Raw genomic sequence first — 27706 nt, 5'->3', positions numbered from 1 at the left:
CTATTCTCACAGACCAAATATAGCACATGCTGGGAGGAGCAAGCAATCATGAAATAAGATGATCTTCACCAACACATACACTTATTTCACAGTATTTGATATAAAGAAGGAACATTGGGCAGTACTGTCACTTTTAACATGAACTTGAGAAACAAAGATAAAATAGAAAAGAAACAATAACAAATCCTGCATAAATCTGAACTCCTCACTCCACATTGTTCTTGTACACTGGCAGATGATTACCAATATGATGTCAAGTTTCCATTACTTTGACCACAACAGAACTTGCCTGCAAGCTATCGCTTGTTTCAATGCGCAAGAGAGACTTCACAGTCGGTCATTTTATGGCATTTATCCCACCTATCCAAACTCCTTGTATTTCAAGGCAATCACCTTTCTGCATGACATCACAGCCTTGTTCAAATTATTATTTTTTTTTTCTCACTGCAACCAAGTCTCCTGTGATGCCTGCACACATCACAACCTAATCTCCAAGTTGCACCTTGTCCGTTACAACAATATGGTCTCCTGGACATTCTTTATCTGTCGAGATCACAACCTCGTCTCCCCGTTTTCGCGGACGATTCTGTCGGCTGCGCTGTCTCTGGTTCGCCCGTGAGCCGATTCCTCCAGCCTCTTCCTCAACGCACCATCCAATCCCCGCTTGTCCCCAAGCATGTCCACAGCTGTCCGCCCCTTTTCATCCGTCAATCGCACATCTGCGCCTGCCTCCAGGAGCACCTCCATGGCTCCGGTGTGCCCTCTGTCTACAGCAAGCATCAAGGCAGTCATCTGTAGACATGGCAAACACATGTTTTGCATTGTTTATGTTCTATATATTTTTCTTTCAGTTTCTGTAGAAATGCCAGTGCTGTACACCTCCCTCTATGAAATGAACTCAATTAAACCAGTTGGAAGATATTGTCAGATGAGTGCATTTAGAGGCTGAAGAACAACATATAATCTTTTTTTTTAAAGAAAGAAAAAGGATGTCTCTTTAAATGACTTGCTCTGATAGAACTGACGCTGCTAAAGCTTGGGAAAAGTTTTGGTTGATGATTGCTTTTGACAGAAGTCTTTAATTCTTTTCTGATTGGGTGATCACAAATGCTTCTGATTATTCTCAATCATTTGGACCAGCCTGATACGAGGTAGACAAAAATCATTACAGGTTAGCTCAAACCAACCTATCTTTATACACATTACAAGCACTTACGAGACAACAAGACATCTTGTTTTGCACGAATTTGAATAAAGGTATCAAAGCTCTGCAATGATATGTCCCATCTTAATGGTAGCTTTTGGAGAGCATTGCTCAGAACAAAACAAAAAAAAATTATCAAAACAAAACAGAAATAAGCCACACGCATTATGTTTCTCGAACTCTTACCGACATCATAAATATGTGTAACTGTTTGCCCTTAAATGTTTACGCAGCAAACGGAGGATAACCAAAATGAATTTAGAAATTTCATACAAATATACCATGCTGCAATGAGCAGTAGGGTGTACAGCATCATGGAATGCACTGAAAATTCAGCTACCTTGGTTTCACAGTGCTGCAGATTGGGATCAACATGCAGCTCATGAAGGAGGAACTTCAAGGTTGATGTTGAGTTGTACTTGGCAGCTAGGTGTAGTGCTGTTACACTCTCACAGAAGCCTCTCATATCCGCATTGGCTGCATCAGCACACAAACTAGACAGCTGAAAAGACATAAATGTTGTCGGCACAATCATCTCTCTTTCATTGCGTAATGGGACAAAGCCTCAATTTCTTGGGGATCTCTAAGCAGAACATAGTCCACTGGTAATCGATGGAGAAATATGATAGTATTGATGACGATAACCCGCATACAGATTAACTTCCATCAGCATGTTAAAACATATAAATTATCAAGCAGGCCAACATGCCTTCCTTGCAATGTTCCAAGAGACTGTCAGTTGATACAGCTGAATCTGCAACTTGTGGTCATTCTCAAAAATTCAAATTAAACTCGACCTACTTGCTTTCTCTGAATGATCCTAAATGTGATTGCATGCAAAGGGATTTTGCACATTTCCATTATAATACTGTCTCTTCTCTTTCTTACAATAAGATGAAATGGAGTGGATGAGATTTAGAATCAGCAAAACTTTGCATAAGCCTCCAAAGCCTCATCACTGCATTTTGGGACTAGCAAGTACAAATTAATGGGCATTACTTTTTTTCAAAAAAAAAAAAAAAAAAAATCATAAACACTATCTGTTCTTGGAGACCGCCCTTTCATACAACCTTATAGTGCATTTTTCGACAGATCACTTGACAGAGTGCTGGTTATGCAGTGTGTAAGGCTAATCTGTAACAAAAGTCCTTTAAATGCTTAAACACAATATAGTGATGCAGACTGCAGACTAAAGTATATATTAAAAAAAAAATGATTGCATGATCCTCTTTGCTTTTTTCAGCCACGTTGCTTATAGTGATCTGAAAATATGTCTCACCGTGTCCACATCATCCAGGCGTATAGCACTCTGGATAATCCGGAGTCCCTCGTCATCAACCACCATTGACACCATTGATGCTGAGGGAGATGCAATGCTCCCTTGACTGTCTGATTTCTCTGATTTGACCTCAGTCTCCTTGATGATGATCTCTGGGTGTGCCGGCCCAATACTGCTGCTGCTGCTGCTGTACAGTGCCACTGCACAAAATATGAAGGAACAATAAAAATAATCATTATGAAAGTACAACGTACATACATAATTCTGCTTCACATTTACTTGACAGTACTACTAAGATAAATTCTGGATAATCTGTTCCTTTTTGTTTTGTCTTGTTTTGTTTTTTTCAAAATGAAACATACAGTGTTAAGACACTGCCAAATATGTCAGAATGTAACTTGCACTAGATGTTCATATCATTCTTTTCTTCCTCACACATATTTGAAACATTACTATGGTAATACACAATATTGTTTTATGACTATTCACTAAACAAAGCCATGTAACTTCCAAGCAAAGTATCTACCTATCACAGCAGTCAAGTTGAAGTCTCCTCACACTTTAATCCTGCGCAGTCAATATCAATTAGCAAAATTCTTTACTTCTGACAACTCGTGTAATTGGTATATTTAACAGAACAAAATTCAGAGGATTTTTAATTCAGAGCAATAACTGTTTTGTTTTCCTTCTGCTTCATAATGAGGTACACAGATATTGCATACTAGGTTGTAGAGCATCACTGTCTGAAACTTTCATTGCTAATGTCTATAGTTGTTACTTACACTAACAATTTATCACGAAATCACAAATTTGGTTTTGATTATATCATACCATTCATGAGAAAACACATATGTTGAAATCTTGTACAACTCACACACTTTCAGATGACTCAAAGCAACAAAGGAAAAGGGTAGGAATTCAAATAAACAATTCTTGCATCAAGTTGTTAATTGGAGTTTAGTTACATCGACAAAGGGCAATTTATCAATCAGGTGCAACATGGGAAGGAATGTTCTTATTTTCAATTTCAAATCATGGGGCAGTCTGATCCAACATTTGACAAGTGACGTTCCTACACCAGTTGCTGGTTAGTACAGTGGACTCCCATTATAAAAAAAGTCCTCAGGACCGGCAGTTTTCTTTTGTTATATCAAAATTTTGTTATAACCGAACAAACATACAATGAAAATACATAGTGTGGATAATGCTGCGGCCTGAATTTTTACTTCATTGTAACCGGAATTTCGTAATAACAATGTTTGTTATAACAGGAGTGCACTGTAATAAATGTTTCACAGGTCTTGGGAGGACAATATACAGGGAGGACTAGCTTGCACTTACTGTTTTTCTTGATCTCATTTGCATTTTCCTCCTCCGCAACCCTGCTCAGCCGGCTCCACTCGGCCAAGATGTCCGTGTCTGACCCAGTCATGAACAACTCCCTGTGAGCTCTCAGAATACCGTCACTCTCTGCCTCTGTTCTCTTCCCATCCTCCACCTTCCCGTCCAGGATGATGATCCTTCCCTCCACTCTGGGGGCGATGCGAGCCCTCGCCTGTTCAATGTGCACCAGGCTGGCCGCCTCGGCCGGGCTAGACTTCCTGAGAGGTGTCATGAGAGTGGAGTGTGAAAGCTGTTTTGATTATAAAATGGCAGATACAGAATTAGAAGTATCAAGTTCATGCAAGTATCATGGATTCAAGTCCATGCATGTATCATGGATTTTACTAATGTGATAGATAAGTATGCTGATAGAAAGATAGAAAGACAGATAGACCGACAGATACGCACATAGATTGCTAATGTGAGAGAAAGATAATGTTGATACTTGGACACAGCAATAGATAGACAGATAGATAAATAGATAGATAGATAGATGGATAGATAGGTAGATAGATAGGTAGGTAGATATATATATATAGATAGATAGATGGATGGTTAGTTAGATAGATAGATAGATAGATGGATGGATAGATAGATAGATAGATAGGTAGATAGATATATAGATAGATAGATGGATGGATGGATGGATGGATAGATAGATGCACACACACACAGACAGACAGATGGAAGATATATCAAGACAGACAGGCAGATAGATATTGTGAAACCAGAATAATTCAAATCAGCATGAAACTTTCGCAAATTGGAGCTGACTGCCTTTTTTGCAGCATGAAACTTTCACAAATTTCCACTAGTGCCTTCAATGCATTGTGTAGAAAAAAACTTTCATGTGCGTTTTACTTCGCGAATCTTGGCTCCTTGCAAAAATTCGCAGAAGGTTCAAGCACAGAAAAATTTCTGGTTTTACAGTAGATGAATAGACAAATTAGATACAGAAACACTGACAAACAGACCACGACAAGCCAGACAGACTTTACCTTGACAAATTAACCAGGCTCTGTCTGTGGCCGGACCGGCACGGCTTATGACCCCTGACGATCCCAGCTGAGTGGAAGTGGTTCTGCACAACTGTAGATAGGATGGGACCTTCCTCTGAATTCACTAGGACAGGGCAGTCGCAGAACATCTTGTAACCATCCTTCCCCTTGGCAATGTATTCCTTGGTGCACAGTCTATAGGTCTAGGGTTTACATTCACACACACATACAGTTGTGGCAAGAGTGAAGGGAAATTGATAATATTCTGTGCTGTGTTGGGCTTGTGATAGTGACATACATATCATCACAATACTTTATTTCATGAGAGTCATTTCAATCTGTGTCTCTTTCCTGACCCTCATGAAGATGAATGTGAAAAACATATTTTGCTTTGATTTCCTTCAGCATAAAAAACAAGTGGGAAACACATATGAGACAAATGCACATCAGCATCTGAACTTACAGATCAGTATAAAAAAAAAATTCACATATATATCATGCATTCATATGCCTACAACATACACATTTTACTTTTTTTTTTTTTTTTTTTTTTTTTTTAATTTAGCCAACACCAAACCCACAAATACTCCCTTGGCTGGATATTAACACTCTCATTGGTTACCCTTAGCAATAGGCCTACTATTCAACAGGAAAACACTGTGCATACTGTGTATTAAGATACTGGACTGCAGTCAACATGAAAAGAAGTACTGGCATTTCTGTAGAGGAGGGGGTGTTTTATGAGGTGAAATTCAGGATCTACATTCTCATAAAATACACACATATCTTCAAAAGATGCAAAGAACAATAATTTGAATATTTATTTATTTGCTAATGTCCATTCATAATGACTATTCACACAGGCATAGTTTGCTGTGACCTCTGACCTCTAATCAATTGTACTCACACCAAACTACCTGTACACATGAACATATGTGCACAAAAATACACTGATAATAACATTACTTTTACAATTATGAATGACAAAGGCAGTCATAAATACAGTGCTGACTTTGGTCTAGTATACCATGACAGGTGAGAGAGCACAAAATTTTGAAGGCATGGTTCCCATGGTAACACTTACCTTCTGGGGCAAGAGGCACTGACCGTCAATAAGGATGGAGAGCGGATCAACCCGCTGGCCAGCTGGGGCCGAGGAATAGAAGCCAAAGGCAAGGCCAGCCACTTGTGGAAAACGGCCCTCCCTCCTGGGGTATTGGCTTACTCCATTCTCCAGGGCTTCATACAGCTGCTGGCCTTTGTATATTTGAAAGGTAAGAGGAATTGCACTCAAGTGTAATATTAGAATGTTTGAATTTGTTCTTCAAGGCAATATCAATTCAGCCAAGCAGTCACCTGATGATTAATACAGAACAGAATCTAGAGTACAGAGTAACAACAAAACTGAATTTGATTTGATTTATTCATTCCCTGAATGGCATTACTCTATAATTTTATCAATTTTCAGCAGTTTCATCAAACATATTACACATGGTAATACACAGTACGATTACCTTGCACAATTTCAGCAATATTCATTAGACATAAATATCTGTGATCTAATTACATCCAGGTCCAATCTAAAAGGAACTTCACACACATTTCATGTAACTACAAGTGCAGTTTAAGCAGTTAGTTAATAATGGCAATGGCAATCACGGTATTATGCAATAATTGCAGATTTCTCTGTGAAACAACCCTCTGGTTCTAAATCAAAATATTGTATAACTTGAAAAATGTGAGGCATATTTGCCACATACCGTATTATCTGAAGTGGCATTACAACATTTAAATCCATTAACCTCACTCCAAAACATATGAAGCCACACACTTGCAAGCATATCAGATTAAGATTTAAATTGATCAATGAAAAACAGAATCTACATGTAAGTGGGACTGCTAGGAATTAAGGGAGAGTCGAAAGGTCATTGTAGAAGATGCTGCATTCTCCCCCCCCCCCTTTTTTTTGGGGGGGGGGGGAGGGGGAATGGTTCACTTCTACTGTGAGCAACAAGATATGAGAAAATTGGAAATTCATAGTCATCAGAAAATACAGTCAATCTCACCCTAGTCAACCCTGCACATGTTGACAACTTGGCAGAGTACAAGAACTTATTCAACCCCGCATGGATACACACGTCGCGTTAATTCCATTGTGTAATTCTATCATATTTTAGCTCTATACATGACATCAAGGTAACTGCCTCTTCCTCATAGAGAATGGCAAACAACATCAGAATACTGTCAGCTTTACTTAGCCACAGTTAGCTCATGCTATACTTAAAGCCGTTGAGGACAGGCTGATTTTACTATAACACACATTTCCCATAGACACTTGCCAGAGTATACTCAGGACTCATCATCAATGGGTTAAAGCAGGCAACCATTAACAAAAGCATACTAACAAACAAAATGGTATTCAAAGATTGGCACCTGTGACTTCCAAGACCATGAGAGGGTCGATGAGGGGTAGAAGGGTCATAAGGTCACGCTTTGTAAACTCCCCAGCCGGGTGGATTCTGTCTGACCTGAAAGTTCCCGAGTTGAGGAGGGCTACATCTGCCTCCAGTACGGACAGCATGATGTCTGTCACCAAGTTTCCTGTCCCAACACAAAAACCATAAGGGGGAAATGCATAACAAATTCCTCACCAACAGGAATATAATTTTCTTTTTCTTTTTCTTTTTTTTTTGCGACTTGTTGCAGAAAATATGTGTCAAGATTCCCTGGGTAAGTTTGAATCAATACATTAAATAACTTAAGGTACGATTCTTTGCCACAAAAATTTACTAAATACTCTCCCTCTTCACAAATACTGAAAAGATAAACTTATTGAATCTTTGTTCTATGGATAAGAGTCTATACTAGTCACCTTTTAATTGGCGACAGTCTCTAAGTCTATTTACCAAAAAGACCCCAAAAAACAAACTCAAACAAAAGTCTTTTTTTCCAACTGGTTAATTTCCAAAATATGTACTCAGCCTTCAAACTCAAGGAGCATCCCATGCAAATAATAGAAGTCAGAGCATAAGTGTGAATTAGCTCCCGATTTTAATCACAGTAAAACCATTAGTGAGTTTTTGACAGAGAGTGTAGCTCAGCATGAAAATGTAAAGCGAAGTAGCATAGATCAAAAACAGCCTCTATAAAATTGTAAAATTAAAAAAGAAGACAAAAATCACACTGGTTCCTACATGTTTGATTTAGCAAGACATAAAAGCATCAATCTTGGATGTTCAAAACTCAAATATGTGGGGTGTAAAGTAGGAAATGACCAGAAAATTGTGGTGCATTTTGCCTTCCTCTCATGCCAATGTGAATAAAAAGACATCAAACATGTCAGAATACAGAACTTATTAGGTTACACCAAGTACTTTAAATCAACAATGAAGACCATCGCATCAATTACTGACAATTGCTATCTTATCATAAAAATACTGCTAAAAGTCATGCAGGCTTTTGGTTTCAAGTGAGAAGAGAGTTCAGATTTTAACCCACCGAGGCTCGTTTCTTGTGTCCTGATGACTGCAAATCTGGCATCCAGGTCTGTTTCTACCAAACCAAGCTTTCCTTCCATTTCCCTGGCTATCACATCTGTCCAAAATATCAATAATAGGGAGGAAATATATGAGTGCTTCAACATCGCTATTTCTATCATAAATATAAGTATTAATCAAAATGGTACCAGGGTAGTGCAGAGGGCACGTGTGGGGCACTGGACCTCACTTTAGGGTGACATCACCCTCACAGAACTTTTTGTGTTCAAACCATCATCATCATCATCATCATCATCATCATCATCATCATCATCATCCTTAACGTCATCACCATCATCATCATTTCAGTTTGTCACAAATGTAAGATGTTGAAAACACTCAGATGATTACGCCAACCTTCCCTATCTGTTGCCTCATGGGATGCAGCTGGGCAATGAAGTCCTGCACATTTTGTAATGTTTTCAGTCAAAATTATTCCTAGTCTTCCTTGCCTCCTTTTGCCTTGCCTTCCACTTTCCTTTGAATAAAAGTCTTTGACAATGACCCTCAACTCCTATCATTTAATCTAAATAACTGTTAATTCATTTTCTACCTTTCTCCCACACCATATTTCCATTGAATATTCCTAGCTATTAAGTTATTGCCGAGAAATCACTTTCTTCCTCTTTTTTTTTTTCCTGCCGTTGCAAAACTGGGAATGATAGATGGAAGGACAAACCAAAGTCATACATCCCTCCATCAGCCTTTGAGCAGAACACACAGAACAACATTTAGATGAATGTCAATGCAGAAAATGGAAATATTATTTTTGGTTTTCTTTTTGATGTTGATACATGCAAGAATGGAAATAATCATGCTTGTCTGAAGACATTTATTTTGAAGTACAAACACTTAATTTCCTAATTAATCTCAGATCCATTCACAGCAACATAGATTATGTGTTAGTTACACCTCGATGTAACAATCTCAAAAGCAATGTAAAACACCCAGCTGGATGTGGATACCACACTCACCTCCAAATCCGTCCACAATCTTCTTCATTTCAGGATCTTTATCGACATTCAGGTCGACGTTGACCTCTTCGATGAGGATGTTGATGTCATGAGGGGTGAACTCCAGGGTGATGATTGACAGGCTCTTGAAGTCTGAGCCACTCTTGACAATATTCACACCATTCACCTAGGATGAACAGAAATGCAGTTAAGTCGGTGTACAACACATTGTCACTAGTTTTAAGCGAGTTATCTTTACCAGAGTATTAGCAAAGATGTTTCAGCATGACAAACTTTTGAATAAGACATTCCACCACGATTCACCATTTTAACTTATCCTATATCTGAACTTATCTGAACTGGAAACTTGTCTTTTCCAGCAACTTTGTGGATGATGTGTGACACATTGTGGGAGCCGGGTGCTTTTGAATGTTTCCACAGATAGTGGCTCTATATAAATGCTGTTTCATCATCATCACCATCATCATCTTTTATTTTTTTTTTTTACTTTTCTATCTTAAAGTCATTAATTTTGTATTTTACAGCTTGTATAAACAAAGGAGAAAAAGAGAAAGTGCAGTTTTAAGCTAGAAAACAGGAGACAAAAGGGGTGTTAATTAATTCTATATTACAAAGGGCACTGAATCAAAGTGTATCATGAGGGAAAATGGCTGCAGTACTTCATAGCTCCGTGAAAACAGCTCCCTGCAAGTCAACTTTGTAGAATGTGATATCATTAGGCCCTATGCCAAACTGCAATATTTGCTCCTCACAGTGTCATTGTGGTTCTCAACAAACACAAAACCAGACAGGAGGGTGCTACCTACTCTCTTGACACAGTAGTCATGGTCATGTCCACCCAGAATGAGATCGATGGCCGTCGTCTGCTCTGCTAGCCGAAGGTCATTTGGCAGTCGCATGTGAGTGAGCGCAATTACAAAATCTGCACCCTGTTTGATGTTTCCATTGGCAAAAGACAGAAATAGTCATCTAGCATTAGATATTGCAATATAACACAGAAATCCTCTCCACGATTTTCACAAGTCCAGTCGAGCTGATTCAATTATGTGTTGCTACCAAGATACCGTTGTCTTTATATATATAGACAGTCATAAACCTTTTATTGCCAAGATCTTTTATGAACATCAAAATTGAGCCCCGAGGGCTGCCAGCCTGTGCTGATCAATAAAACAAGCTGATCCATGATGAAGAACGTTTTTGGATGGCAAAACTCATATAAATTATGAAGACAACTAGAAATGTCGCTTTGGCGACTGGTATGCCTCCGCCATAATGCATGATTTTCCCAATAGGTCTAGATAGTACATGTGGACAATGTGTGATTACATTTTCACAAAATTGGCAAAATATTGAAATGACAAGTTTGTCACAAATGCGTTGAATGTTCACCTTGACCTAGGTTTAATTGGATGAATAGGAGAGCATGTATCTAGGGATTTCAGGACTTTAACTTGACTTTGACCCATTCATACATTTAGGCATTGAGTAATTTTCAAGGTACAGGTGTGGAGAAAAAGTGCAATTTCTGAATTGAATAGTAAATTGTTACCATTTTCATCTGGCCCTTGACCCTAAAATTCATAAGATAATCACTTTCAGGTAGAACATGCATAATATGTACTAAGTTTCAAGATAACTTGAGCCACTTCGAGATATGGAGGAAAAAGTTTGACCTTTGAGGCAAAAAAAAGAAGAAAAAAAAAAAACTTTCCAGAGAATTTCTATTAGGTTACACATGCATACACCAAATGTAAAAAAATAATAACCCTGCTGGCATTGCATAAATATGAGGGAAATAGTAAAATTTTGAAGTGTTGCACTTGACCTTTGACCCCTGACCTTTGACTCCATGAACCCTACATTCTCTAGATAATCACTTCCAGTCAGTACATGTATATACTATGTTCCATGAAGATACCTTGAACAATTTTCCAAGGCACGGAGAAAAAAAAGAAGTTTTGATATTTTTACTTGACCTTTTGACCTTTGACCTCATGACCCAAACTTTCACCAGAGAATCTTAATTGGGTAATACATGTATACACTAAGTTTCAAGAAAATATCTTCAGGCATTCAATAGATATGGCGAAAATAGTGAAATTTCATGTATTTGACCCTGACCTTTTGACCTTTGAACTTTGACCTCATGATGCAAACTTTCACCTGAGAATCTTAATTGGGTAATACATGTATACACTAAGTTTCAAGAAAATATCTTCAGGCATTCAATAGATATGGTGGAAATAGTGAAATTTTATGTATTTGACCTTGACCTTTTGACCTTTGACCTTGAGCATGTGCACCCAAAAGTTGATAGGCACAACTTCACCCCCTAATACACATACATGCCAAGTTTCATTAGGATACCTCAACAGGTTTTGATAGTTACCTTGTCCACAAAATTCATTACGGACGGACGGAAGGACGGACGGACGGACGGACGGACGGACGGACAACCCGAAAACATAATGCCTCCGGCACCACTTCGTGGCGGAGGCATAAAAATGAGAAGTTTGCATATATCAAGCATGCTCATTCAAATTTCCAACAAACATTCTCTTATACAATAAATCAAAACATACAAAATATTGTACAAATTAAGTAAAAATATTGTACAAACATATATATTAGAAGCTCTGAGATAGAAATAAAGACAGTTTGTCTCAGAGAGCTTGGTGTCAATGCCTTGTAATCTTATTTAGCTAATGATAAAATGTAGATAGCAAAACAATTTACAAGAGCTATCTTATCAAAACTTACCAAGGATTATGGATATATCAAACTTTTATGACACATAAAGGGGGATCTAGGAGGTTGATTATAACACTAAACCAAGACCACATAGAAATAGTGTCTTTTCAGACCCTGTGTCAATGATATGTAACATCTAAGCCCAGATCTTGTAATTACAATAACATATCATGTGATTTGACTTCATGATAAGCAGCACAATCAAGTCAAAATGTATTGATCTCAAATTTATGATCAACTATGACAACATACAATATGCAAAATATGAAGCATGTGACATTTTAGTCATGGGATCAAAACAGTTGTAAAGGTTAAGGGTGCTATGTAAAATTCCTCCTTGTTGTTTAAACAGCCCTGAATCTCCTTTACACTGCCTGATTTTGCTGAAGTTTTTTAGATCAATTACTTAATTTTGAAGTGACTCTAGATTTAAGTACAGTAGACATGTTGCCTCATTGGGAAATGGCTTTGGAAACCCTTGCCTGATAATTTTTGCACTAGTTTATTTATCATCAACTCCAAAATACTGTAGTGTTACTACTTCAGAGGAGCACAAAATTTGAAAACAAAAACCCCAAACAAACAAACTAAAAATTTTACACCTAAAAAATATCCTGTTCAGGGCATATCTGATACTTGTAATACCTTTCCTCATACTGTAGAACTTAGAACAGTTAACAGACCTTAACCTACCTGATCTTTTAATGCTTCAGCCAACTTCTGTCCTCTTTCAGCATAGTCCAGATATGTGACATTCTCCCGGTCCACTGTTGCTAGGGTAACCAGCCACTCCTCCTCTACAAGTCCTATGAGTCCAATCTGTGCAAAAAAGAAAAAAAAAAAGAAAAAGAGAGGACCTACTTTATGAATAAGGAGGATAAGTACTTCCAAGTAGCACATTTTTTTCCCCCTCGACATCATAGGCAACATCCCTTCATTTCAAAAATGTATCATCATGAGCTCCCTCTTGGAGACACTTCATTTGTATAAGTTTAAACAATGACAATGTTTGATCTGTTTGAATTATGGCCTGTTATAATTTGATCTCAGTACTGCCTGGGACAATTCGATTCTCAACAGGGCCCCATTTATCATTGTTTCCACAACAACATATTCAAGGTGAGCGGTCACAATATCAAGACATATTAAGTCTATTAACATTCTAATTCACTTTCAACATGAATTCAGCACCAAAAAACTCTGCAGAAATAAACAGCTCTTCAAACATATCAATCAAAACCAATGGTAAATATTATGACTTGAAAAAAGGAAATGTTATAATAATAATAATATCAATTTATAAAGCGCAAAACCTATAGACATATATTCTTCTGCGCTGCAAAAGCTTCTGATGTGCTTGATAATAACGAACAGTTAAAGAAGAGATGTGTTTTGAGTCGTGATTTAAAGACTGCTACTGTTGGGGATTTCCGGACTTCTAGTGGTAGATCATTCCAGAGTTTGGGAGCTGCACAGGCAAATGCTCTGTCTCCCAATGTTACTTTTGTTTTACATGTTGGAATCTGTAAAAGAAGAGTGTCCTTAGAACTGCGCAAATTATGAGTATGTCGATGAGATTTAAACACTAATAATTCGGATATGTAACTGGGGGCTTGACCGATAAGTGACTTATACTATGTACACAAACAACAAGGAAAAGTAGAAATTACGCGGTGCGTAATATATGTCCCCGCCGGAAGTAGCATTTTGTAGCAAAATGTGCAATATAGGTAAAAAATCAAGGTCAAAGGTCAAAGAAGTCAAAGGTCAAAATTCTGTGTAAAAGTTTTGAAGCCCTCACCTAGTGCCATCACATAAAGCAAACGGAATCGAAATCGGGTTAGAAATGGCGAAGGAGAAGCATTTTATAGCCCATGTACAATACAGGTCAAAAATCAAGGTCAAAGGTCAAAGAAGGCAAAGGTCAAAATTCTGTGTAAAGTTTTGAAGCCCTCACCTAGTGCCATCACATAAAGCACACGGAATCGAAATCGGGTTAAAAATGGCGGAGTAGCATTTTGTAGCCAATGTACAATAGGGCCTACAGGTCAAAAATCAAGGTCAAAGGTCAAAGAAGGCAAAGGTCAAAATTCTGTGTAGAAGTTTTAAAGCCCTCACCTAGTGCCATCACATAAAGCAAACGGAATCGAAATCGGGTTAGAAATGGCGAAGGAGTAGCATTTTGTAGCAAAATGTACAATATAGGTCAAAAATCAAGGTCAAAGGTCAAAGAAGGCAAAGGTCAAAATTCTGTGTAGAAGTTTTGAAGCCCTCACCTAGTGCCATCACATAAAGCAAACGGAATCGAAATCGGGTTAGAAATGGCGAAGGAGTAGCATTTTGTAGCAAAATGTACAATATAGGTCAAAAATCAAGGTCAAAGGTCAAAGAAGGCAAAGGTCAAAATTCTGTGTAGAAGTTTTGAAGCCCTCACCTAGTGCCATCACATAAAGCAAACGGAATCGAAATCGGGTTAGAAATGGCGAAGGAGTAGCATTTTGTAGCAAAATGTACAATATAGGTCAAAAATCAAGGTCAAAGGTCAAAGAAGTCAAAGGTCAAAATTCTGTGTAGAAGTTTTGAAGCCCTCACCTAGTGCCATCATATGAAGCAAACGGAATCGAAATCGGGTTAGAAATGGCGAAGGAGTAGCATTTTGTAGCAAAATGTACAATATAGGTCAAAGGTCAAGGTCAAAGGTCACGACTGAAATTCTGTGTACAAGTTTCAAAGCTCCCATGTAGTGCTATCATATAAAGCAAACAGAATCAAAATTGGCTCATAAATGACAGAGAAGTAGCAAATTGAAGATTTTGATCACACACGGACGCACACACGGACACACGGACGGACGGACGGACACACACACGTACGGAGCCCGTTTCATAGTCCCCTGCTCGAACTCGTTCGGCGGGGACAACAAAATCTTAAACAATATTCGTTTACGAATCGGAAGCCAGTGTAAATCTTTCAGAAGAGGAGTAATCCTTGAAAACCTAGGTTTGTTACAAATAAGCCTTGCACAGGAGTTTTGGACTTGCTGCAGGCGCCCAACTTGAGAATCAGGGAGTCCATATAATAACCCATTACAATAATCCAATTTACTAACAATACATGCTTGGACAATCATTTTCATACTGTTCTCATCAAAATATTTCCTGATACGTCTAAGGTTATATATCATATGGTATGATGATTTACACACATTTGTGATGTGTGCTTCCATGTTCAGATGCGTGTCATAACACACTCCAAGATTCCTAACAGTGGAAGATGACTTTATGACAGAACTTCCAACCGATATCCCATCAAAAGAAAGTTTAGATATTTGCTTGGATGTGCCAATCAATAACAGTTCAGTCTTACTGTCATTTAGCATGAGTTTGTTTAGCAGCATCCATTCACGTACATAATTGACACATATTTCCATGTGAGTGACGCTTTGCTGCTGAGCAAGTGCGTCAGGTGTGAACGACAAATACATCTGTGTGTCATCTGCGTAGCAGTGACAGGATACACCAGGAAACTTATCATACACATTTTTGATCAGATTGCTTGTGTACAAAGTAAAGAACAGAGGGCCCAGCCGAGACCCCTGTGGGACTCCAGAGGGCACTGGGAAGAAATCAGAAACAGTACCATCAATATCGATCTGTTGATATCTATCTACTAAGTATGACTTAATCCATTTCAGAGCAACACCATCAATGCCAAAGCAAGTATTCAGTGATTCCACTAAGCGAGAATGATCTATGGTGTCGAAAGCACTGCTCAGATCTAGTAAAAGCAATATGGTTACTTTCTGATTGTCCATAGCCATCAATATGTCACTCTTGATTCTTAACAATGTTGTTTCAGTACTGTGGTATTGTCTGTAAGCCGACTGGTTAAAAGGCAGAAGTGAATTAACATTAAGGTGATCAACAATTTGCTGATGGGCAGCACCTTCAACCAACTTTGATACATACTTCAGGTTACTCACAGGCCGCAGATTACAAAACTCCATATCTAGACCAGCCTTCTTCAAAATGGGTTTAACTAAAGCATGTTTCCACTGTGAGGGGAATTGACCAGTTGCTAAGGAGAGATTAATTAAGGACGTTACCACAGGAATCAGTGCGGTATCACATTGTAAGAGAATCTTTGTGGGCATTGGGTCTAATGCACACGACTTTTTACCGAGCTTAGATATGAGTTTTTCAACATCATGCTCTGAGAGTGGCTTAAAGCTTGTAAACATTGGTGCACTGTGTGAGGTCTCTTGAACAGAATCTGTGAATGATTTGCTCAGCACATTCAGTCTTGACTCAATGTCGACATGAATTTTCATTACTTTGTCATGAAAAAACTTGCCTAAGTCATTCACAAAGGCGTGTTTGTCAGTGTGCTGTGGTATTACAGGTTGCTTATTAGCTACATTCAACAAAGACTTCACCATGTGAAACAAACGATTTTGGTCGTCTTTGTTTTCCATGACTAAATCATTGTGATACTTTCGGCGGGCTTCATTTAACATACAGCATGGAATTACGTTCTGACTTGTAACTATTCCAATCTCTGTCTTTCCTAGTTTTCAACCAACACTTTTCAGCCTTCCTTTTCTTCCGTTTTGCAGCCCTGACAGTATCAGTGAACCAAGGTACTTGGGGACGCAAAACAACTTTCTTTGTTACCACAGGTGCATGCTTATCAATGATGTCACTCAGTGTAGCATCATACAATACAGCCAGTTCATTGACATCACTTGGTATGCGCTTACACAGTTCACTTTCAACAACATCTGTTTGTAGGGTTTCAATAACAATTGCAGACAACCTGCGAAATGACAATACTTTGAAAGGCAATGGAGGTTTGTATGACTTAAGACGGCACATAACAGGAATATGATCACACAACAGAGAACCATGTGGCCAGGGTTGGCCGATGACAATATCATCTGACTGCCGACAAATCAACAAGTCAAGGGTGTGACCACGTTTGTGTGTACTAAAATCAACCAATTGCCTGCAGCAAAGAGACTCGAGGAGATTCAAAAAAGACCTTGACTCAGTATTGGTAATATCTACATGAATATTGAAATCTCCTGTAATCAGCAGGGGGACGTTAGACAGCGAATGACAGTGAATATAATCATTAAATTCAGGTATAAATGATGAAACTGACACGGGATGTGATTCTGAATACGGCGGTCTGTAAATATTGATCAATTTCATATGAAACGTGTGATATGAAATATAATACTCAGCGAACTCGAATGAATCCTTCTCACCAGCAGCTACCATATGAACATCAATTGTCTCTCTGAAGACAAGGCCAGTTCCACCGCCACGGCGGCCACTCCTCGGTCGATGAACAAAACGATATCCGGGAGGGACAAGTTCACTAGAGATTGCTGAATGCGTGTCTTTTAACCAGGTTTCCGTCATGGCAATCAAGTCGACATTACTGTCGCAGATGAAATCTTGAACAAGAGCGGTCTTATTACACACTGACTGGGCGTTCATGGAACACAACTGGAGATTCAAGGATGATACTGGCTTGTTGTTACGTGACACAGTATTCTTCTTGCGGCCTCCTCGAGTTCCTCTCCGTGTTCTCTTCCGTTGAATGACACAAGACTTGATGATGTCGCAAACATCTCGCGGGAGTTGCAGTTTGGTATGTCTCCATCGCAGAAGTTCACCTGGGGTGTATTTGATTTGGTGTTGGGCATGGTGAGATGTACCACGGCAACCTGACGCAGGCGATATCTCTCCATTTTGGGTGTTGGGTCCTGGGTTTGGATGGACATCACCGTCATGGAGAATGTCTAGTTGAAAGGAGGCAGTGCAGTTTGGACTGTATAAAATTCTCCTCTTTAGAAAGTGCCTTCTGGTGAATGATCCATGATGAAAAGGACGTAGGGCAGACTGGCTACTGCAATGCACTGGATCACTCAGAAAAGCACAGAGACAAAGAGCAACAAATACTCTGAGATGAATAGGCTGCATTGTGCCTGACTTGTAATCCAGATGTTCACGTTCATCCAAGCAGGAACAGCATAGCAGAATGTGCTACTTACACAGTGATGCAAAGGAAGCACAGGGCACACTGAGTACAGCAAAATCCAAATCCAAATCCATCCAGAAATGAATATATCAAAATACAGCGTAAAACCTGAGCTTCACTGATAGAAACTTGTCTAGCAGTTTCTGAGCACTATTACACAGGTGGTGGTAATAGTATTATCAAGTGAAATGTCAAAATAACAAGCAAGCAGAAGCTTTTTTTTTGAAGAGCAAGCAGAAGCATGTGCAGCATGCATGTGCGCTCAACCTTCGCTCAATGTTGCAACAATTCCTTTTCAAGTTTTGCAGGAGTCATCAATGGCAATTCAAAACTAAACACTGCTCCCATTCTATCAAGTGAGAACAAACAGTAAGTTGAATTTCACTGAATTTCTGTAAATAAGAAAACATACCCCTTTCAAGCTGGATCAAAATGTTGAAACTCTGTTTCATTACCTTGTTGTTGCTCTTGTTGTGTTTAAGAGACAAGTCATTCACATCTGAATATTCATGGCTTTATCTTTAATCATATCAAATACTTCACATAAGAACACTCACTCGAAAAATAGATAGAAATACTTTGTAATTAATTTTTTGCATGTGGAACTGAGCAGTCTGCTCTCATATGGTTGGGACCGATAAGACCCAGCGCCTAATGATGACAAAATCTAGTCAACCTGGTGCATTACCTTTTTGTTTTGCCATGTGATTAGCCTTGTCACAAGACCATCAGCTAGCATCTGGCCCGTGAAGTCATCAATGACATTACTCAGCAACCATGGGAACTTGGTTTCCTTCACAATGTCCTCCAGATTATCAACTCCAAAGTCTGAAGAAAACATCACATTGAATGATGAAGCCTTTTGATTGACATGAAATTTCATATAAATTGTGCAAGTCGACGTGAACTACTGGACTATACTTTCTAAAGGCTTCTTCTAGAAGAGCATTTAAAATGTACTGATTAGCATATAACAGTAGCTTAAAAAAATGCATAAAAGAAGAAGATATTATTGACAAGAGGATAGCATTTTGGATTGGTACAGGGTAGTTAGCCCACGACTGCACAATATGCAGTGAAGGACTCAAAAAAGATGTGGGCTCTGCATAGCCCTAAATGAAGTAAATTCAACCAATACACTATTGGTCACTGTGCTACTAAAGTCGATGAACAATTAGACTATGAAATAATCTTGCTGAGTGCTAGGCAAATGGTGCAACATATTTGAGAATAAGGACAATAAAATCCAATGGAATTTGACTATGTACAGCAGTTTTTAAGCAAAAAACTTGTGTGCTTTTTTTTTTTTGCTTGCTAAGATCATTTCAAACAAACTTCTTTCTGATTCTTTATAACTCCTACAAGATTTTCTGTTTCTTTTTAGCAAAAAAAAAAGAAGATATACTGACACAAAATTCTTGCCAAGTGAAATATCATAAATATCACATCATGATATCATGATATACATATCATAATATCATAAGTACATTCATACATTTATCTATTTGTTCATTTATTCATTAATATTTATGTAACTATATATTTTTGTATAATTTCTGTTCTGGAATTGATGGCCCTGGTTGGCTAAAGTTGTTTTGAACAAAGGTATGAGAGATAGAGAGGAAAAATTCTCTCCTGAGTGGAATGTCTGTCTGTAATGTTTCCAACATCTGTGAAAAAAAAAGTACTCTGAGGCATGAAAAATATTTTTTTACATAAAGCATGATGCTTGCATTGTATGGAAGAAAAATGTCTGTTTATGCATATATTTGCAATGTTTTGATGATGAGTCACTGTATACAGCATATATTTAGTGAGTCTAATTCTTCACGAATTGGGAGTTCCCAACAATGTCGCGAGTGCTGGTTGAATTCAAAATTATGGAGGACAGTACTGAACAGAGAAATGTACATGTATGTGTGCACTTTGCATTCATATCCAGATCAGAGTAAATAATTTTGCATGTTAATCTTGCGACTAGCACCTGACTCACAAAATCTGCAAAATAAATGGCATATTCATTTGAGGGATGATTTTATTTTGGTGAATTGCAGAAGTCGAATGATATTCATGAAAGTGACAGGGCAAGATGATGCCTCCCATAACAGACACAATGAATTATCATCTCCACAAGGCAATAAATTACTATCTTTGCTTCTTGAACAGGGCTATACTCAACACATATTTTTCACTCTTTCGCCGGGATTCAAATTTGTGAAATCTAACCACCTGTAGAGTTGTCATTAAAGTCCTGATTCATAAAATACCATACTGGCAAAATATATCTTACAATGCTGTAAATCTTAATTGGAAACATTGCCACAAAACTTGATCCACCGTCAATATGTATGAATGTGAAAGGATGTACAGGCTGACCTACCGAAATCATGATTGCCGTAAACAGCTGTGTTGACCTTGATTTCATTCAGAACTGGCACCATGTGCTGACCTTTGGTGAATGTACTAACTGGAATCAGACAAACATGAAGAAGGAGAGAAACCAATAATGAAACATGAGGTACAATCCACAACACAAGAAACCTGTATACATATAGTGATCCAGTGAAAGGGGAACTTGACTGCAATGATAAGAATGTAACACATGTATGTATACAAAATTTTCATGGCTTGTCTATGAGTGAAAAATATTTTTTACATTTTTTTTTAAACATTTCTACATTGGAGAGGTCAACCTTGTCTGTTTGGAGATTCTTGTATGAACATTTGCATATAAAGATATTAACAGACTTTCTACATCTTAAATGAGCAGAATAATAATGAAGATGCTTTAAAAGAAAACAATGTAAAACAGAGGAAAATCATTGACAATTCTAGAGCATATTAAACTGCCATGTGCGGTCCACTGGGGTGCCTCTGCTCTCACACCAATATTTACAGTATGTGCAAAAAACAAAAACAAAAACACAGCCCAGATTACAAGATGATAATCTTTGACACTAACGGGCTGATCCTCAACCAATGTCAGACATTTCTTTCATTTCAGTCTTTTTACTTTGATATAAAGTGCCTTGAGCATTTAATCACAGTGGAGAATGGCGCCATAGAAATTGTAAACTGTACAGTGTATGTATACGGTATTATTATTAATATTTCAAGCCATAATTCATTGGGCTTTGTCCATTGTCCTTGAGGGGTTTGCTAACATCTAATAAGCTCATTTACACCTCATGCAGCATGCATGGGACAAGTATCGATTCATCTAAGATCAATTGAAATCTACATAAGAAATCATGAAATGAAATTGGTGTGGTACACGTTTGTAGGTCACACATGTGGACAAACAGACAACTTAAAAACATTATGCCTCCAGTACCCTTTCGGCTGGTGGTACAAGAAGTTACATTAATAAGATAATGTATTGACTACTAAAATGACCTGAACAGCAATTCTGCCTATAAACATGATGCAAACAAATAACTGATGGACAAAGTAACTTCCATTATTTCCTTATATTTGTCTACATTTCTTTAAATTTCTGCATCACTTATCTTTCAATGACGCACTGCCCATTTAAATGCTTTCTGTAGCACATTCCCCCTTGTTCTTGATGCTGTTAATCTGGCAAATGCATCATGTTCAAGAGTGCATGCTAGATTTATAAAGGACACCTTTCCTTTTCAGCATGCAAACAGATGACTGTCAACGTTTCCTCCAACCCAGCAAATGAATGTTTTAATACTCCAAAGCGTCTGATGAAAGATACATTAGCTCCAAAGCTTCCAAAATGAATCCTCTGCTTTAGAGAAAACCATTTTATAGCACAGGCCTCGCTTGCCAGCTGTCAATCACTCAAAGAATGAATTTCTGCATTATTAATGTAATTCCATTTTGTGCGAAAGGTCTAGAAAGCCGTACATATTTTCTGTACATGCCTGTTGAGAGCCAAAGTGGTTCAACTGAAACTCATTTACACCACCATCCCTTCCAATGAATAGTTCATTGGCACTCAATAGAAGACAGTCCTTGTCATTGTAACAGCTTGAATGGCCCCAACCCTCTTGCTGAATGCCATGCATTAACCATGGAGAGAGATTTAATTTTGTATGTTGTCATGGAGATGGCTAAATAAAAGAAAGGTTGAATTAAAAGCACATGCGAATTCCGCACTTTTTTTTTTCTACTGACCAGGCAAGGACATGCTTGATCATTAGGGTTCTGTTAAATGCAGTCTTCACAAAGCACTGCTTGATATTATTGTCTTCTGAATTCTCATAGCCCAAATATAGAAATGCAATAACTGCCAGTAGTGCTGTCAGTGGATGTTCACTCCTTTTGTCACCATGGTATCCTTCTCTCCTTCCCACAGTCTCACCACTATTTCAGCCACATCAAAGATATCTTTTTAAGTTCCTCTACACCAGTGCCAACCAAATTCAAAAGAAAAAAAAAAAAGAGAAGAATGAATGCTCTTACATTGATTGGTTTGGTTCCTTGGCATGTAAAATGTTATAATTACCAGTAGTACAAAACAAATGGTAATTTCTTTTGCGTATGCCACTACTGAAAGAAGTGCATTAGGGCTGCATATTCTTCTGTTGCCCTGGAAACTATTCTATCCCTTTTTAATTCAGTCTGTTATCAAATAAATATGATAGAAAAGTCCTAACAATGGAGCAGTTTTCTATTAAATTAAATCTCTCCTGGCTACCTAAGAAATGTTCCTTCATTGATTAATTCATTCTTCCCTAACATAACACACCAAAGTACTTGCAGTTGGACTAAATTGAGGGTAATCTACAATGTACCTACAAGTATGCAATTAACTCAACAAAAGCGAAGTCTACAATTTCTACTATGATTATGGTACTGTGAAACCAGAAATGTTTGTGCGATTTCTACGTCTTTTGCAAATTTCACGAGAGCAAAGATTCATGAAATAAAGTGTATGCGAGTGTTCTTGTCTACACTATACATTTAATGCCAGTGGCAATTTGCCTATTAAAATTCCCTGCAAAAAAAAAAGACCATCGGCCCCAATGCACAAAAATGTCATGCCGTTAAAATTTGTTTCTTTACAATAACCAAATCTCCTCCAAACACAATGCAGAAGGTCATCCAAATATCAATACACTGGCAAATGAATTCAAAACAGATTTGATTTTAGAGGACACTCTCCTTGGCTCATAAATTGCTTCCAATTAGTTAATCTTCTGTTAGGTGTCACTATACACTGTAAATAGATTTGGGACACTTAGTCAAACTCCTAGCTATACTTATTGAGCAAAAGTAGATACTTGTAAGAAAGCATCTATTTTTTTTCAAAATTGCAGTTGACTTTAAAACTGAAAAATAGCATTATTAGTTAGTGCCTATTATCATATAGGACCTACATGTATTTTATTGCCAATACAGCCTAAATGCTGTCATAACATGAAGCACATGCAACAACTCAAATTTCCAACCCTAATACCATGTGGATACACACACCTTAAGATGAAGCATATTGGTAATTTACTAGGCAAGTCTCAGCATCCCATACTGGTTGGCATGGCCTTCATGGTAATTGCTCCCTGTGTCTGCCTGGTTTCCATTAATTAATATTTCAACCTGCCTCATAGTCTTAATTCAGTCTATTTCAAAGAAGCTGAACATTGGCAATTCTTAAATTACAGTCATACATATATATGTCCAGAATCTCATACATGTCTTACAACACTCACTTACCCTCTCACTCCTTGCACACATACAAATTAGGATAGATGGACTAACAAATTTGATTTTTTCCCCTTCTGTGTGTGTGCGTGTGTGTGTATACATGTGCATTAATATGCATCCTAGTTCTGAGACACTACTTTCACCATCAACTAGCAGTTACTCTTTGATTTTTTCCCCTTCTGTGTGTGTGTGTGTGTGTGTGTGTATACATGTGCATTAATATGCATCCAAGTTCTGAGACACAACTTTCACCATCAACTAGCAGTTACTCTGGTCCCCCTCCCTTTGACTTGACCATCACACATGACCTTTGACTTTTAATGATCCATGTTTAGCTCAGCGTAATCTTACACAAATGGTGGGTTTCTCTTCAAAGTTTTCTACTTATGTGAATATTGATCATTGCACAATCATGTACACTGGATGAATGCAGTCACTCTCAAACATAATGCTACCGGCATTACCATGTGATAAAGGCATGAACCTGCACTATACAAACACTTCTTATACTGTAAAACATGATATATTCGCAGCATGAATTTTTCGCGAATTGGAGCCGACGGCCTTTTTTGCGGCATGAAATTTTCGCGAACTGCCACTGGTATTCAATGCATATAGTGTAGACAAGAACTTTCGCGTGCATTTTAATTTTGCGAATCTTCGTGCTCGCGAAATTCGTGAAATTAAAACGCATGCGAACATTCCTCGTTTTACAGTACATTCTTGTATGTACCATAATAATTACAGGCAGACATGTGAGTGGAACCATACACTCACATGGTGGCAATTCAATGCTATATAATGTCAAACTTACGAATGGAGGGATTGAGGCAGTCTCCACTGAAGAGAATGAGTGGGTTTCTGTCCATGTACTCCTTCACAACGGTGGCAAATCTCGCAGCACCACCGACTGCATCCCCCGACTCAATGTTGTACACGTCATTGAAATGAATAATGGTGATCACCTGCAGGGCATTGAAGATTCCATCCCAAAGAGACAGACAGACAGACAGAAAAAGACAGAGAGAGAAAGGGATTTATTGATCAGGCAAGATAAAATGAATCACACTGCACATTACGAGTTTGATTAACATAAACATAACATAATATGACATAACATATAATACAAACATAACATAAAACTTTAGTATAGGTTACATTCCTGAGGTCCATGTCACAGGTTTAGACAATGCGAAACAGAAAAAGAGAAGTCACGAAATATGAAAGATCATCGAGTACTTAAAACATGACTTATGGAGTGGTAACCCTACCTAAAGTATTGTATATCATGAGACATTAAAAACATGCCAGCAGAGTAATGAAATACCGAGTCATGGCTGTATCATCTTAGATGACACTATTCAAGGCCATCTTGGTTCAGCGATTGTATGACCAAGGAGGTACTAGAAGGCGAGCTCGTCTAGTACCTCCTTGGTACGACACATACAATATACAGGCTTATGATGTCATCACCTTTCAACTCAGTATGGGTTTATAAGTTGAATGTGCACTGTACATGCAAATATCACGCTGTTGATTGAAGATTTAGCCAACTACAACTCTTTTCCTATTATAATGCTCTTGCAAGACTATAACATACAATGATTTGAATGAAAGGATCAATATTCTTTTTCATTTTTTTTTTTTTTTTTGGGGGGGGGGGGGTTAACAGAGATTTTGTGAACATTTTTTGGACCAATGGGAAATGGATCACTAGTGTTATGACTATTTAGTATTATCAGTGTTTCATGAAAACATACCATGTTTAACTTCAAAATCCTAAATACAACTTTCCATGAATTTTTCTTAAAATTCTTTTGAAACTTTTGTTTGTCTGACTTTGCAATTGCAAGGAGTCGATTTTGAAGGGGAAAAAAAAGCTAACTTAACAATTGAGGCTAATCTAAGTCCACTGTGTGGAACTACACTTTACCTCTGTTTGGTTGCACGTATACATTGCCCTTATCTCCTCAGAAAGTCGCTGACGAGTTGGACTCATACTTCCTGGAGATGGGTCTGAATCAGGACCTATGACAGCACAATACAATACAAAATCGTTCAAACAAAGACCTTGATGAACCACATGATATCGGTAAGAAAAGAACAGAAATTGATTTTGACAGTGGCTCAATGGCTCAAGGCTTTTAAGGTTTTGTGATACATGTATGTACAGTACCACAATACAAAGTTCTGTTTCTTATTTGTACGAGACTTCATGTGAACTACAGGAATTCAGCGGTGAACTATATAGTATCAGTAGAACATGATGCACATAAGGCGAAATTTGAGGGAAATCGGACAATCCTATCAAAAATTATGAATTTTTGATGTTTTGGTAGCCCTACAGCCATTGAGGGATGAGAAGACTATAATACTTTGTGACATCATGTAGGGAAAACAGTATTTTATAAATACATAAAGAATACTCAACAAATATTCACTTTTCTAGCATAATGAAAGCCCGACCAGATGCTGTGCTAAATTTAACAGCGACTGGGCTGTGTACAGTTAGCATAATGAAAGACTATTTGGCTTGGCTCTTTTGGAAGGCAGGGGAGATTTATCCTATGTCAGTAAAAAGTTCAGGGAATGTGAACTTTTCATTGAAAAAAAAAATCTATTTGAAAAATTTTCTTTACAGTAACTTGATATCGATGTACGTATGCATGATGTCACAAACAGGTCTAGAAACTAGTAGTCTTCATATCCAGCAATCCTGCACAAAAACTTCAAAAATTCACAACCTTTCAATGGATTGACCACTTTCCTCAATCTTCACTGGTGTTCTACTAGAATTCTATTCTTAGTAATTGATGCATTCCACACAATCCACATCTTACAATCATTACTTGGGTCTTTTCAGTTGGATGAAAGATTATCATTTATTCAAGCCAGACAGCAGTATGTCAAATTTTTTTCTGCTAATTGCTTTACTAAAGATGAAGACTGCTAAATAATATAGGCCTATAATATATATAATGTAATTCTTCACAATTCCATTAGAAGATTCTACATGGAAACTAAATAATCAAACGGAATCTATCCCGCTGAACTGTAAAAGACATTTTATGCTTACTGTCGTCGTACAATTCATGACCCCGCCAACGCAAAATTTGTTGCTCCTCAAGGGAATGTTGCGGGAGAGGTTCGAGGTGAAAAGAGCAGCCGACGCCCATGATACCCGCCAGGGGCTCCACCACTACCCACGCAGTGATGGCAGAACAGCAGTGGTTTTATCACGACATAAGGAGGCACAGAAACCTACTTTGATCGACATCTCGCTACGGTAATAGAACTTTAATTCACATTTTGGAACTTTGCAGTAAACACAAATTCCTCATGTCCTCAGGAACAATGAAAACACGCTTAATGTCCATAATGTCGATGGTGTCAGCACTGAGATGAGAGAAATAAGAATCTTATCGCGCTGGTATGCAGTGCAGTTTCAGGCCTGTTCCTGCCCGCCCGGACGACCGTGACACAGCTCCTCCGAAAGTGACCATGTTCACTCTCGTGGGTATACCATACCAGCCTTAGCACTACCACCGACCACCGTTGGAGATTTCAAATCCAATTAGATCATAGACTCTATTCGTTATGTGTCATCGCTACCCGAAAGCACCCTCGACCTTCATCATCGAGGAAGTCAATGCGACAGCTTTACACGGTGTATAGAAATGACGACCAGCCTTCTCCCTCAATTTCGAGTGGCATTTGATCCAGTCCAGTACAGTCAAAAACATACGACTGCAAGGGCCAGCTAGCGCATTATGGTGCAGCATGCAGGGCGGGGCGCGGCGGGCGCGGGTGGTATGGTGACGAGAAGGATCACGATCCGATCGATCCCTAAACTAGAG

At 38.2% G+C, this 27706-nt stretch overlaps 1 protein-coding gene across 1 annotated transcript; it reads right to left on the bottom strand.

The window, feature by feature from the left end:
* LOC140233025 (mannosylglucosyl-3-phosphoglycerate phosphatase-like) lies at nucleotides 1-27273 on the bottom strand. Its single transcript, XM_072313134.1, is given in 16 exon segments — nucleotides 1-792; nucleotides 1545-1652; nucleotides 2439-2683; nucleotides 3825-4084; nucleotides 4865-5067; nucleotides 5949-6121; nucleotides 7298-7465; nucleotides 8363-8458; nucleotides 9375-9540; nucleotides 10181-10303; nucleotides 12819-12944; nucleotides 18862-19001; nucleotides 20554-20640; nucleotides 24664-24814; nucleotides 25783-25877; nucleotides 26926-27273. Coding segments are annotated over 16 exon segments (2481 nt in total). The 5' UTR covers nucleotides 27026-27273; the 3' UTR covers nucleotides 1-552.
* Nucleotides 27274-27706: the final 433 nt, after the last annotated feature.

This window comes from Diadema setosum, chromosome 9 (genome assembly GCF_964275005.1).
Source record: "Diadema setosum chromosome 9, eeDiaSeto1, whole genome shotgun sequence".
Lineage (NCBI taxonomy): Eukaryota > Metazoa > Echinodermata > Echinoidea > Diadematoida > Diadematidae > Diadema > Diadema setosum.
The sequence above is the reverse complement of the archived record's forward strand: the minus strand, read 5'-3'. Positions and strand labels throughout refer to the sequence as shown.